Here is a 15,915-nt window from a genome sequence, read left to right on the forward strand (position 1 = left end):
ATTGTCGAAGCTTCAATTGAAAACATACCCGCTTCCGCTAAAAGAACTTCGTTATGGTTTAGAACAGTGAATCTCATTGATGGAGAAGTGCACTCTAAATCTTTAGAAATCTTCCCCTACTGGGGGGGAATAAATATAAACGAGAGCTCAAATCCAAGCGATAAAACTTACTTTGATCCTCGAGCTTTTGAGCACCACATATTTAATAGGAGCACGTTATTTTTGAAAATATCATTTTGGTATTATAATCCTTTAAAAAAAAAAGTAAAATCGATTTTCCAAGCATTACAACCAGAACGAATTGAATAAAAATTTAAATTCATTTCGATTTCGCTATAAAATACATTTAAAATACACGTTCCATTTTCATTTTTTATTTTGTTTCCATGGCAATGGCATCAACTGCAATTTTTTCTGGTCACATACTCACCAGATGCGCTCAATTGCCACCGCCTAACAAAAGAAACAAATTCCCAGTCAAAGTTAACAAAATAAATGAAGTGAGTATTTCTTATTTGAAATTAAAACCGGAGAGGGGTTCTGAATGCAGAATCAGAGCAAGCGATTCATCTTCTGTTTCAGCTAGTCCCGGTAATTTTTTTCGTATAGTTTGAAATGTAATTAAACGGTAAAGGTTTATCTGTTCCAAATGAGTTTTATGGAGAGGGATAATTTTAAGTAATCTCATGTTCTTAGGAGTAGAGAAATTATGGTGAAGCTTTTTTCATAGTAGATTCTTAGATGTTCATGTTGTAATCTGAGGATGTTTTTGAAATTTCAATAGAATAGAAAAGAAGATTTTTAACGTCTCGAAATCAAAGATAGTTTATGGGATATTATGTGAAGAGTTGATTTTGTACTTGATAATGAATTCTTTTATTTTCTTAATTTTCTTAGTGCCGAATAAATCTTGAAAAGAGATTACTCCTAAATTACTTAAAGAAAATTGAAAAAACTGATTTTTTTAAAAAGAAAGTGAATCGTATTTTCTAAATGGTAAAATTTTACGGCTAAGACTTAACATATTTATCCAGTTGATGAATATTAGCCTCCAAAATTTAATACTTTGTAAAAGTTAAAAGGAACCATCATATAGCTATATAAAAATCCTCACAAATAGTATGGAATTTTCGATAACAAGGAGAATTCTCAAGGTATGTACAACATTCTGCTTCTTTGTAAGTTTTTAACTGAAATTTGAATTCAATTGGTGACAATTGAAATTGGCTATTTGCTATGCATTTCGATTGCGTCCAAGTAGGAAGCTCCCCAAATGGTTGGAAGAACGATCCACACTTCTGATTCTTAAGGAAACCGTAACTAAGTGATGTTGTTCTAGTAGGTTAGAGGTAACATTCTGATATGAGGTTTTAAATAATCTTCTAGCCAAAAATGTATGGCTTGAAGGTTTTCTTTTAATAAACCACACTCCATGCTAACGAGAGGAATAATGAAAGTGGGGGAAGAATTTGTGTTCGTCATGCACATTTGTATACTTTAGTTCCAATTCTTGATTCACCAAGAATCGAAATTATCCCATATTATAATTTGTCTCTTAACTTTTTATTTTGGAGGAATCCAAATGATTTGGTCCAGTAAATTTATGGAGGACTATACTCTTAGATGTGTGATAACTGAAAGAAAATTCCAGTGGAAATTAGTTATAGAAATGACATTTGTATTCTTATTAAAGAAAGATACAAGATTTGGAACATTCTTTTCAATACATCATAATTTGAATGCATATGGACATATTCATAAAAGTTTGTGGAATATAAAAAAATTGTTATGGAATAAGTGACCTTGGCTCCGGCATTGGGCGGTGGGAGGCATTTTATTGTGGTGATGGTCAATGGTGCCTGTCATCAGTATCCTTCTGTTTCAATCTGGTATGCTTGTTTGACTGTTGACAGAGTCTGTAGCACGCTGATTACTGGAAATACTTGAGCAGTTCTGGCACCTGATCAATAAGCACCCGTTACCTCCTAGATCATCAGAATTACCTACATGGTGATAGGACTTGAAAATTGATAACACAGGGCAGAAATCTCTGACTGCAATCATGATGGCTGTGCATTTTTTACTAATTGTTCAGATATTACACAAACTTTGTCTCTGAACTTGGGCCAAGAAGTTGTAGGAAATGGGATTTAGTATTATACAAAGCCAATAAAGCTAGGCATGTGCCATTTTATTTTATCTTTTTAACTTTTTGAGCCTAGAGGCAATTGAATAAGATTGTGGTAAACATAAATGATTTTTTTTTCCAAAATCATTTGTTTCAGGACATATTACCAGAGTTGCTGATGATATGACATTTGTAACGGAGAAGAATGATGAACTTCTTTTGAAACTGTTGAGGCTTAGGGAGCTCAAAAGTAAACCATGCCTTTCGGGGCCCCTTAGTTTAAATCTTGATTGCAAAGAAAGTACCTAGTGGGGAAAATGCACCACTAGTCCCATGTAGGCAATCCAGATGATTCAGAAAACTTCGCCTCATTGCAGGAGGATTTGTCCCTTTCTTATGAATTGTAAAGTTCAGTAGTCTCACCTATCTGAACTGAAAAAGAGGGTTTGCACTACCTAGGTAGGCATTGTCTTGAAAAAAGAACTTTGGAAGAATAATTGCCACTTTATTAGACAGAACATATTTAAAATTAACAGATAGTACTAGAAAGATGAATAAAAGATGACTGCTATTTATTGTTTTCTATCTTTCTAATTCATACAAGACAGTTATTCAATCTTGACTAAATCAACTTTACACTAAAGTTGCTAGTTTTGGTACCGATCCTGGTTTGGTTTTGTGTATCCGGTTTGTGGGTTTGGCCAATTTTTTGGGGGTTTGGGTTCGTTCATACAAAAAACATGTATAATAAAGATTAGAAGATAAGGATTAGAATATCAGATAGCATCATATAAAGTTATAAACAACAAAACCACTGTTATTGGGGAATAGGTAGAGTGTTCGCTGCTTCTGCTAGGGTTTAGGGTTCTGTTTGCGGTCTGCTGCTCGTTGGTTGCTGTTCTCTGATGGTCCTGTCAGTGGGGGGGGGGTACGGATCTCTCCAAATAGCGAGGATATTCTTGGTAAGGGCAAATGTGTTTTAAATAACAATAATCAAGGGGGAGCTCCGTCCTCTTTGCCATACTCCCTGGGTTCTGTTTTGCTGAAGAGGAGCCAGTCTCCTTTGTTGAAAAGCTGGTTGGTAGTAGTCCTTCTAGAATGGGGAATGCCGCTTCTTTGGATTTGACTGAACCATCTTGCAAGCTTCAAGGGTTTGAAGTGACTGTTCCTGACAAAATTCTATATGTGACTGTATATGTTGAATTTGAACCCTCAATATGGCAAACCCTAGTTCCAACCACAAAACCCTAGGTCTACAATGAAATTCAACAACACATCAATGAAGAACCATAAAACATGCAAAATCATAAAATAATCCAAATGATACCTTAACACATTCACATGGGTTTGATCTTCATTGTTCTTGCTTTGATATTGTTGCTCTCAAATTTTTATGCTTGCACAATAGCTCAATGGTGAAAGCATGTGGTTGTGATGATGTAGCTTGATGTAGGCTATGTCAATTTGACAGAATGTAAGTATGCTCCAAGGTTGCTATATATGGAAAAGAAAGGGAAGTCTCTTATATAGAAAAAAAACATCCTAAAAATGAAGGGCTGAGATTAAGAGGTGGGATAAAAGATGGTTGCCTAAGATTGAAGGGTAGGTAGAGTAAATGATAAAATAAAGGGAGTGGTTAAGATAAACGAGGGGAAAAAGATAAATGAATTAATGAAATAAATTAAAGAACTTCTTTAATTAATAGAGGGGGGCTACATAAATTAAATAAATAAAATATTTATTTAATTTGGGAAAAGGGAATTTAAATGAATAAAAATATTTATTTAAATTAGGATAGAAAAGGGCTTAAAAAAAGGTTTAGTGAATTAATTAAATAAGTAAAAATATTTAATTAATAGATGAAAAAGGGGATAATTAAATAAATAAAAATATTTAGTTAATTAGGCTAGGACAATTTTAGGTGTCTATGCTGAGATGTGGCTATCTTTAGTTGGTAAGTTCCTTGCCTTTTGCCCTAGTATCGACCAAGTTAGGAAATGCATTGACTCTGCTTGGTCATTAAAAGCTGATGTTAAGATCTCTACTATGGCTCAAGGTCTATTCCTTTTTAGCTTTGTTCTTGAAGAAGATCTGATCAAAATCTTAATTGGACGCCCTTGGTCTTTTGGGAGTTCCTGTAACTTTTTGTCTCTGTGTAAATGGAACCTTGGCTTTGATCCTATTGTAGATCTGGGGTTTGTGGCCTCTACTTGGATCCGCCTCCTAGCCCTCCCGCTAGAGTTATGGAATATTGGCGTTTGTAAGGGTATTGGATAGAATCACTCAGTGCTAGTTAATAGTGGATAGAATCACTCAGTGCTAGTTAATATGGTTCTTCCTACTCATCTTATTGAAATAAAAATGGGGTGCTGGCTCCAAACCATTGAATATGAGATTACCCGTACCTTTTGCACTAATTGCAGGAAATATGGTCGCCAAAGCCCCGATTGCAAAGTCCAATGCCCTATGAAAAAACCCCCTTTGAAGGATGATTGTCCTCCTCAGGGTGATAAGGGTTTATGGCTAGGGTTGAGGGATCGATTGAAAATTTATAGGAAGAGAATGAAGTTCATTTGGGAGATGTTACTCCTAAATGTTCTAATACTGACTTGCCTAGCAATGGGGAGAAATCAATTTCTGAAGACAATCCTAGTGGTGGAAGCTGTAGACTCCTCACGAGAAGTCTGCAGATAATCCTAATCTCCAAATTCATATTGTGAATCATATGGAGGAGGTGGTTGAGTTGTATGACTCATCAGGAAACCAAGCCATCGAGACAAACTTTCCTGCTAATCCTAATAAATCAATGATGCAGAATCAATAGAAGGCGGATCCAATAGAAGTGGATAAGGAAAATGTCCCTAAGGTGTTATCAGAGAATGTCTTGCCTAAATCTTCTCCGTGTGTGGCAAAAGCCAATTCATTTAAGGAGAGTAAGTCTAATTTGGTGGTGGGGGTTAAAGACCTAAAGAAAAATCGGGTGCTTTTGGGGTTTGCTTCTACTTCCCCTCAAACTAAATAAAAATCTATTTTGGATGAAGAGGATTTAGAGGTGGAATGGACTCAAGTTGTTGGGAAACCTAAAAAGAAAAAGAAACCAAATGCGGGTGCTGAAGGGAAACCAGGACCTCCTTCACAAATAGAAACAAGGAACAAGGAACAAGGAACAAGGAACAAGGATGTAGCAAAGGAAATAGCCAATGGGAGGCAAAGAACTTTGGATGGCCTCTCAGAATGTAGGAAGAAAAAGCGATAAGTTGGGTGCCCCATTTGGGATCACCTTGCTGCTCTAGGATGAGTAGTGATGCTTTGATATCTCCATGAAGATACTATCTTGGAACATTAGTGGGCTGAATAGCCCAACCAAACATCATATTTTGAAATTCTCTTTGTTGGAGTATAATGTTTATATTTTGTTACTTCAAGAAACAAAGATGAAGTTAAACTCTTGTGCGAATGTGGTCAAATTTGTTTGGCCTACTGCTGAATTTTCAGTTAGTGATGCTGAAGGTGCTTCGGGAGGTTTGGCGACCTTATGGAATCCTGCTAGGTTTACTGGAAGCACTTATCATGTCTCCAAGTACAACTTGTCGGTTCATATCAAAGACAATATCACTAATCAAGAGTGGAATATGCTAAACATACATGTTTCTAATGTTAAATCTTCAAGAGCCGAGCTTTGGAATTCCTTGGCCGATCTTATTAATAATTGGCCTTAGTAAGTTTGGATGCTTGGGGGTGACCTTAAGACTCCCTTGATCCCCTCAGAGAAACTTGGAGGGATAGAGGATTTCACTGACAGGATGGGGAATTTGGCAGACTTTATTGTTGCAACGGGTTTAGTTGATGTGGACCTTGAAGGTTCTATGTTTACTTGGTCTAATAGATGTCAAGGTAATCGTCTTATCCAGGTTAAGCTGGATCGGTTTCTGATTTCTAATAGTTGGGATATTTATGCTAACCTTTCTTTGAAGGCTCTCCCAAGGATAAACTCTAATCATAATGGAATTCTATTTTCCTAGGAAGATCACTCCAGAAAAGGCCCTTTTCCTTTTAGATATGAAATTATGTGGACCTTTCATCCAAATTTTAGAAATTTGATTGAACAATGGTGGAATACCCCTTTTACGACACACCAATGCTTTAAATGGTCCAAAAGCTCAAATTCATAAAACAGAAAGTTAAAGGCTGGAACAAAATTTCTTTTGGGAATACATTTTATAGAAAAAAGAGTCTTGAGGACAAGCTCAATGAGATACAACACCTCATGGAATTGGATAATGGTATTGATTCCACGGATCTGTGCTTGGAGGAAAGGAAGTTGAGAGCTCAATGGTTCAAATTGTCCAAAGAGGAGGAGATTTTCTAGAAACAAAAGTCAAGGATCCAATGGCTTATTGAAGGTGATAGAAATACCAAATTCTTTCGTCAATCCACTATGAAACATAGGAGTAGGAATAAAATTTGAAGCCTTCAAAAAGAAGATGGCACTGTGGTTATGAAGGAGAGAGAGATAGATGAGATTGCTGTTGCTTTTTTTGCTAATTTTCAAGCCTACAGGGATAATCATAATAGGAACCTTGAGGAAATGTTAGAAGTCATGCCCCAAGTCATTAATGAACATAATTTGAAAAATTTGACTCAGCCAGTGACCTTTCAGGAAGTTAAAGATGTTGTGTCCTCCTTTGGAGCCTTCAAAGCTCTAGGTCCGGATGGGTTTCCTTCGACTTTCCTCCAATAATTCTGGGATTTTATTGTTGTTGACCTCTTCAACGTTGTGCGGGATTTTTTCAAAATTGGTAAATTGCTTAAACAAGTTAATGCAACTTCCATTGCCTTGATCCCCAAATCTGAGAATGTTGTTTCTATGAAAGACTTTAGACCTATTAGCCTTTTCAATACCTTATATAAGATTGTCTCCAAGCTGGTGGTCAATAGACTAAAAATGGTTTTGGATAAGATAATTTCTCCCAATCAAAAAAGCTTTGTTAAAGGGAGACATATCTTGGATGTTGCTCTCACCACTCATGAATTGATTCACTCCATGGAAACCAATAAGAAATCTGGTATAATTTTTAAATTGAATATTTCAAAAGCTTATGATAGAGTCTCTTGGCAATTCCTCATCGAGGTCCTTAAGAAATTTGGGTTTACAGGAAGATTCCTAAATTTTTTGATAGAAAGCATGACTACCCTGTCTTGTTCTGTGTTGGTTAATGACTCTCCTTGGGGTTACTTCTCTTCTGGAAGAGGGTTATGGCAGGGGGACCCTCTATCCCCCTACCTTTTCATCATTGTTGTTGAGGTTCTGGGAAGAAATACTCAGAAGTACATGGATCTTAATTTACTTAAAGGCGTTAAAGTTGCTTCCTCTCTACCTCCATCCCATCAATAGTTTGTTGATGATACCATCATATTTGGAGAAGCCTCTATTGTGGAAGCCAAATGGTGGAAGAAAATTCTCAAAGGTTATGTTATGATTTCAGGCCAGCACATTAATTATGACAAAAGTAAGATCTATTTCTTTCATACTACTCCCACTCTGCAAAGAAAAATTATTAATATCTTGAGATATAATTTTGTTGCTCTTCCAGATTCCTACCTTGGGCTTCCTCTTATCTCTAAACTTCCAGCTAGCAACTTTTGGAACTAAATTGTTGAAAGAATTCAAAAGAAATTGGCTGGTTGGAAGGGCAAGCTTTTGAGCCAAGTAGGGAAACTCCAACTCCTAAAGGCTTCACTACAAAATGTTCATGTTTACTATTTATCTCTCTTTAAGATCCTTGCTAATTTGGCAGAGAAAATTGAACAAATTTAGAGGAAATTCTTATGGACGGGCATTGAAAAAAAATCCCTGATCTCCTTAGTCAGTTGGGCGAGGGTGTGTAGGTCAAAGAAACATGGTGGTTTGGGAATAAGACAAATCAAATTCTTCAACAAAGCTCTTTTGGCTAAAATTGGTTGGTAAATTCTGGAAGGTGGTAAGGATTGGGTCAATATTATAAGAGATAAATGTCTTAATAATGGGTGGTCTAACCAATTTATCTTTGAGGCTACTTTCCCTTGTGGATCGGTGGTTTGGAACAATTTGTTGAAGATAATGAATATTGTTGAACAAGGTAATAGAATGTTGTTAGAATTGTGTGAATATTGTCATTGTTGTCATTGATGTCAAATCCGGTGATCCAATTAGGACCGGATGTGGTATGTTGTTATGACATTGGAATCCATTTTAGTATTATAGGTTGAGCAGTAGTGGAAGATAGGTATGTATGTGATATGTTGCAGTGAAGTATATATGATCTATTGGAGTCATTTTTGAAAGATTCTTTTCTCCAGAATTGTGTGATTTTCTTATCTTGGTTTGTATCCAGTTCTGGTATCAACTATCAGTTACATCAATCATATCAGTTGTATATGTTGTGTTGCTAAATTTTCATGGAAATCTGTGGCATCTGTATCTTGGAGTTGGGTGTTGTTGTGCTTGGAAGTTGTGCTTATGGATCTGTATCTATGGGTCCAGTTGACTCTTGTATGTTCAGGCTATTAAGGCGTACATTTCAGTAAATGAAGTTCATGAAGGAAGCGTGTAAGAGGTTGGTGTAGGCCGACTTGGTTATCTTGTTTTATGGTTGAGGCATGTTTCGATAATGTGTTGATTTGAGCAATGTATTACTGTTTAATTCATTTATGCTTGGCCGACATAGTATCTTGGTATATGTGCTTACTGACATATATGTAGAAGGTGTGAGAATGTGGGAACATAATACATAGTGTGACAATTGAAGAAGAGTAGAGTTGTGGACAGCATAGTAGTTGCAGTGAGAGAAGTATACAGTGTATGAGCGAAGGTATGTGAAGAAGAGTCAAAATGTGGACAGTGTTGCAGTAATACTTTACCGGATCTGTTGCAAGTAGTTGGTTCGGCAGAGCGGTGCAGTAATCCCTTATCAGACTTGCTGCAGGTGATTGTAGAAAATGTTATAGTGATCCCTTACTGGATCAGCTGTGAGTTATGTGAGTTGTTGTTTGACCTTAACTTGGAACTAAATTCATTAGGAGATGCAATTTTTCCCAGTTCACTTACTTTCTTATGAATTGAGCATTTCGGTATTGAGCTGCTTTTGTATCTAGCAGTGATCCATCTGATAGTGAGCCACCCTTTTTGTAAATACGATATAACTAGTTATATTACCTTGAGAGCTAACACTCTTTGTAGTTTTTTCCATTTGGGTTTTCCACGTATAAAATCCGGTGTTCAATTTGTGGATGTGTTATTTGTTTATTTTGCACTTGCTATTTCATGTTGATGAGATTATTTGTCGAAGTTAGTTGGCAAAAGTTTTATAAGTGTGGGAATATTGATTCACACCCCCCCCTCCTCAGTATTCCGGTCCATTCAACCAATTCAACAAATGTTGGTTCGTAACGACAAAAATACCCTATTCTAGGAGGATGTGTAGATTAAGGATAATGCTTTATCCTCTGTTAATGATCCTTTGCATATTAGAGCGGCCCTATTAACATGCAATGGCAATTTTTTGGTTGATTATGTGGATTGGAACAATGATTTATCTAGATGGAGAGACTTTGGAGTGCAGTTAAATAACATCCCTCCCAATGAGGTCCCTTGCAGGTTTGTTAGGGATAACACTGTGGCTGCTCTTTATCATCATTTGGGAGATTGCTCCTTTATCTTGCTTGGGAGAAAGGATGAAAGAATCTAGAAAGCCATCCCCTTTGGTACTTTTTGAAATCACTCTACAATTTAATTGAAAATGTTCCCGATGATTCCTTAAATTGGCAACAAGTTTGGATTTCAAAGATAATTCCTAAAATCAATTGTTTTTGGTGGATTAGTTTCCATCATAACATCTTAACTATTGACAACTTGAATAGGAGGGGGTTTATGTTTGTTAACAGATGCTGTCTCTACTATAAGGATGCTGAAAGTATTTGTTAGAGTTATCTTGTATTAGCTAATAATTATTTATTTAATTATTAGTCTATTATACTCTACACTTAAGCTAAACTTAGACATTTAATAATATGGTAGGTATTTAATAATTATTCAAATACACTTTATCCCTTTAGGGTTTCTTTAGGGTTGCATATTCCCCTTTTATAAGGATTGTATTGTATTTTTCTATTCTATTCCCTGTCTGAATGATAATCTTTTTTTTCAAAGCCATTATTGTGTTTTTGTCTCCAATCTTCTCTTGTGACAAGTATTTTGTTTGCAGGTGCTCTTGGGATCTCTAAAGTTGTATTTTCTCAACTTCTTCATGGTATCAGAGCCTACATCTGCTGCTGCTTGTTCCTGCTTTTTCAGAAGATTTTTTTTGGAGGCAAGGGTTTTAGTTTTTTTTTTCAGAGTTTTATTTTGGATCTGGGGTGCTTCTTTGTTTCTGGGCATTTTGAGCTCAAACAAACCTCACCGTTGAGCTCAAAACACCCAAAAGCCCCCATTTTCATATAAAATTTGTCCAATTTGGACAACTTTGGCTTTGGGAATTTTTTATTTATTTTGGCTCTTTAAGGGCACGTTTTTCAAATTTTTTTTTTTTTTTAAATTTTTATTTAGGCAGTTTTACGGCTTGCCTAGGCCGATCCGGTCACGGTTGAGCCGCTGACAGTCTGTAACCCACTGGGGCCAGCCTGGCGGTTACCGCGGGCTGGGAGTTACCCACCAGCACCAAGCGGTCTCCTTTGACTGCTATCGGCGGTCTTTAAACTGTCGGTAGTCGGAAACCACCGGCCCTAGCCTCTCTGTCACCATGGCGGTCAATAATCACCGTCGCCCTTGCGAGCCGCCCGTTGCCACTGCCCTCCGCCTGGGGCCAGCCCGTCGCCAGCCGCTTTGCCTGGCCGCCGCCGTTGCTCAGCCCAGCTGCCGCTGCTGCTCCGTCCGACCATCGCTAGCCACTGCTGCTGCTCCGCGCGGCTGTCGCTAGCCACCGTTGCTCAACCGAAACTCCCCCTCTCTGCCACTAGCAGGGGGGCCTTTTTTTTTCCTTTAAAGGGTTTTTTGACAGGCTATTGGTTTTTTTGTCATAACTTGGGCAAACGGAGTCAATTTTTGAAAAATATTATATCATTGGAAAGCTCTTTTTGAGCTCTATTCAGATCTGGAGGTGATATTTGCTGATTTTTTCATTTTGTACCTGTTTTTTGCCGTCAAAGTCAGAGCTCTTTTTTGCACTCCAGGAGCCATAACTTGGGCAAACGGACTCCGTTTCTGGCAAACGAATAGGCATCAAAAAGGTCTTGAAGAGCCCTATTTAGATTTGCAGTTCATTTTTCCAGAAATCTTACCAAATACACAAGATATTCGTTTGAAGTTATTTTTTGCTCTTTCCTTTCTTTCTAGCTCTCAGATTGTACTGGGGTTTGGTTTTTCATCTTGTGGGGGGTGCTATTTTATTACTTTCTGTAATTTACTTCATAAAATCAGAACACCTAAAACTAAAAAAAAACACCCCTTTTGTTTCCAATCTTCTCTTGTGAAAAGTATTTTTCTTGTGGGTGCTCCTGGGATCTCTGAAGTTGTATTTTCTCAACTTCTTCAGTATTGAACACATTTTTTTCCACTGCCCCTTTGCTTAGGATTTATGGCCTGTTTTTCTCTCTGATTTGGCTGTGTGCTGGATTATCCCAAGAAGCATGAAACTATTCTTGGATACTTAGAGCTTATGCCCCTTTTCACACCCAGTTATTGCTGACTTGTAGATACAAATCCCCCCTTTTGTTTGTTGGGGGCTATGGAAAGAAAGAAATAATTGGATTTTCAAGGACCAATCCAAATCGGCTACAAACTTGTTTTAGATTATAAAACAACAAATTAGAGAAAATATCATTGCCGCTTCCTATGTTTTTTCCAAATCTTTGCCATGTTACTTAGAGATGAGAGTGAAACAAGTGTGGGGGATAGAACAAGATCTCACAAAGGTTAATTGGCCCAAAATCTTCCTAAGGAGAATGAGTAAATGGCATCCCCCTCAGGAAGGGTGGGTCAAATGTAATTATTGATAGGTGCTCCAATGGCAACCCAGGGGTCTTTGGCGCGGGAGGTGTCATAAGAAATAATAAAGGAAGAATTATAGAATGTTATGGGAAAAACTTAGGAATAGGCACTAGCAATGATGTGAAGGCCTTAGATGCTTGGTGGGGATTGAAATGAATGAAGTAACTAAACTATTAGAAAATTGTCCTAGAGGGGGACTCAAAGTTAATTGTGGATATTCTTAATGGAGAGGTGGATAGTCCGTGGAATATTAGAAAAATCACTATGGAGAGTAAAATCATTCTCAGGAGCTTTCTTCAATCCAAAGTTATGCATGTATATAGAGAATCTAATAAAACTGCGGATGAAGTATCTATTTGGGCTCTTGGCTTAAATGAATGGAGAAATATATAGTTTTCTAATTGCTCTCCTAAGGTGAAGGAACTTATGGCTAATGATAAAGGGAACTTTAGTAGTGACAGGTTAATTTTTCCTTTTGCATCAATGGATAATTATAACAATATTTTAATGTTGTGGTCGTCTGCCCTACTTGGATGTCTTTTCTACATGAGCAACCTTGCCATGTTGATAACGGAGAGGGAAGGCTTTCATTCCCAAAATGAATTTCCTATATTAGCAGGTGTAATGATGGCGAGATATGTTAAGGTACGCCTTGGAGAAAGGAAAGGTTGATTAAAAGACATTTCGTTTGTGTGACAATGGAGATTTTATGTGATTGTATATCTCCCAAAAATTATTACAGGAGCCAACCTTTGGATTTTTTGTTCATTTTTGAATTTGCATCTGCTCAAGACTAGTTGTGTTGCTAAGGCTTCTTCAAACTGTGATAGAAAAAATACAATGGGGGGTTTGTTGAAGCGCTCAGAGCTTGGACATTGCAATGAATTGAAGCAGAATGAGCAATTATGGAGTTTGTTTTTGGAGGCTGGCTTTACTCCTTTTATTGAAGCCACGAGGGGGTATAATCGGATTCTAACTACCAAATTCTACAATTCCTGGAAGAAGGGGGAAGTGTCGATTGGTAGCATCAAATTTCAAGTCTCCTTGGAGCTAATTCTAAAGCAACGGGTTTGAAATGTGAAGGATTACGTCTTATCAAGAGAAGTTGTGGCGATTACAAGCTCTTTATGAACAAATTTTTCGAAGGAGGAGAGAATGTTGTTGTTCTATTGGATGGGTTTGAAAGGTCAGTTCTTCCTCCACCTTATGCCCTTGTAAGCTATCATGTTATGCACTATTTTACCTTAGAAGGTCGTTACACTACCATTCATCGGTACCATTTTCTTATTCTAAACCATATCAGACACATAGTTTATTAGTATCCTGTTGTTCCTTTTCACTTCCTTGTGTGCTAATGTTGAAGTTAAAGGTGCCAATCCTCCATTACACCAAGGCCTCATCATTTCCCTATATAGCGGCATGTCTAGTCTTACCCCTAAAATTAATAGGCTCCTTACTCAAGGTGAAAGCCCTAATAAGCCTCCTAGCTCTGTCATTATCGAGCTGATTGAAAGTAAGGTGCATTCCCCCGAGAAGCCTAGTTCGTCAAGGAGGAAAAAAGGTAAGAAAGTGAATAGCCCTAGTATGGTTCAGGAGGATGATGGACTCCTTAAGCCAATCCCTGAGAAAAGAAAGTCTGTCGGCCCTAAACCTTGGGGTTCCAAAACCAGAAAGATGGACAAGGCTACTAAATCCAAAAATGTCACAATTGACTTGCATGATATGGAATATCAAACCTATTGTAGAAGAGGTTCACAAACAGGATATTGCTAAACAAGAAATTAGCTAGGGGGCAGAAGGTCTACTAGACTTGAAAGGAAGGACATAAAAATCAAAGATAAACCAAAGGAGGAAGAGGATTTAGAGTCCCCATTTGAAGAAGAATTCTCCTAGAGAACAATGATAACAATGAGGAGTCAAAGGGAAGTGAGTATGAAATAGAAATGGAGGAATTTAAAGAAGACATAGTTGTCAAGAAGGATGAAGATGAAAAGGAGGTAGATTTTGGGATGTAGGATATGGAAATAATGTAGGAGCAAGGGATAGATGAGAACACTCAATCCATGGAAAATACCTCTACTACTAACAATGAAATGTTGGCTAACCTTAAAGCTCAAGTTTCTGATTTCCAGGTTAGAATGAAGGGCCTCGAATCTAGAGTAGAGGGCCTCAGAGTAGACAAAAAGTTTGTGATGCATACAGTTGATTCGCTAACTTTGATAACAAAGGGGATGATGGGGAAGGCGGTGATGGGGGTGGTCTCTGGCTAGAGAAAACTACAGACACAACACAAGAAGAATGCAGGCTCGAGCGCTTAGAAAGGGGAGGTTTCCAAAGATTGCAATCTCGATGATGCAGACTGGAAAACTAACCTACAATCGTGGAAAAGAATTGGGATCTCATTAAAAGTAAAAAAGTAGTCTGTGGATTTGGGTTACTTTAGTTTTTTGGGAGGGTTCTGTTTTAGGTTTATATATCTCTATTATGATTTTAGTCAAACTCTATGTTATGAACTTTAATGGCCTACATGCTTGTTATATGATTAGTTGGTTAGCTATTATCTTTAGTAGTTTAGTTTGGATGTTGTTTACCTACTGGACTTTTCGTTTATGTTTTTGATTATGTTTGGTTGATGGTTGGTCTTTGTGTGCTTCTAGCTATTCTGAGCTAGTGTCTGCTTTCTGAATTTTTAACTATATGGGATCAAGGCCCTTCTCTGCTTAATAAAAAACAAAACCACCAAAAAGTTGAATGCGATCTAAAACATCTATGAGAAATATTCCTTGTTCAAGCTTCGAGTTCAATATTAAAATAATAATATGAAGTTCAACAATTAGTTTTAACTTTTGATCGTCAAATGGATTTGCAAAATCATCAATATGATGATGATGATCATCATCATTAGTATTAGATGATTTAGGAGTAGGAACATTAGATGAATGACAAGCAATGCTAGTGCTACTTGCACTGTGCTGGCTTTCTAGCTCCTCAAATGCAGCATGGTGGGAAGTGGAAGCATCCAAGTTAGTATGCTTTGGCTCTATATTCCACAACTTTGTCTCCCCTTCTTTGTAGTCATGTTGTTTGTGTGAAAGGAGACACAAGTTGGAATACACATTAAGTGGATGAAAGAATATGTGCTCCAATTCCTCTCAGATGCAGATGAACTAGCAACCTATGAAGACAAAGTAAACAATTAGAGCTATACATTATAAAAATAAAATTTAAAAAAATAAAAAACTATAAATGAAACTTTAAAAACTAAAAACTAAAAATTTATTAAACTTGTGATAAAATTTTGATTGCGAGGGGCTGCAGGTGTTGGAAGAATTGGCCATTGAAGAACCACCAACTATGAGCATTCTTCAACATCCTATCATGAAGAGCCTAAATACTTTGACCTTTTGAGTGCACAAAATCAATGAACTCACTCATGACTATATCCCGCAATTCAATTTCAGAGAAGAGTCTAATGAATGCTCCCTTGTACCCTTTGGTCATTTCAAAATCTCTATATGGGGGAAGCCTTCTTGGAATAGAAATAATCTGACTTCTATAGTATTTTGGAGACAATGAAAAGGCAAGATGTAATGGAGTGATCATTTTGTTTCATCTTTCTTCAACAATTGTGTGCACTTGTTTGATAAAAGTCTCTTTAGGGTCTTGGTCTTTCGCATTTATTATGCACTTCATGTTTTCAATCATTGATAGATTGCCATCATATATCTCCCCAATGCAAGGCATGTACATGTTAGTATAGCGA

At 37.1% G+C, this 15,915-nt stretch overlaps 1 protein-coding gene across 1 annotated transcript in view; it reads left to right on the forward strand.

Moving 5' to 3' along the window:
- The first annotated feature begins 252 nt into the window (after positions 1-252).
- LOC131061011 (thioredoxin-like protein AAED1, chloroplastic) overlaps positions 253-15,915 on the forward strand; it is a 203,714-nt gene continuing 188,051 nt past the window's right edge. Inside the window, exon 1 of the mRNA XM_057994517.2 lies at positions 253-591. Within this exon, the coding sequence (XP_057850500.2) occupies positions 387-591 (205 nt within the window). The 5' untranslated portion in view covers positions 253-386. The remainder of the gene's footprint in view (positions 592-15,915) is intronic.

The sequence above is a fragment of the Cryptomeria japonica genome, chromosome 9 (genome assembly GCF_030272615.1).
Source record: "Cryptomeria japonica chromosome 9, Sugi_1.0, whole genome shotgun sequence".
Lineage (NCBI taxonomy): Eukaryota > Viridiplantae > Streptophyta > Pinopsida > Cupressales > Cupressaceae > Cryptomeria > Cryptomeria japonica.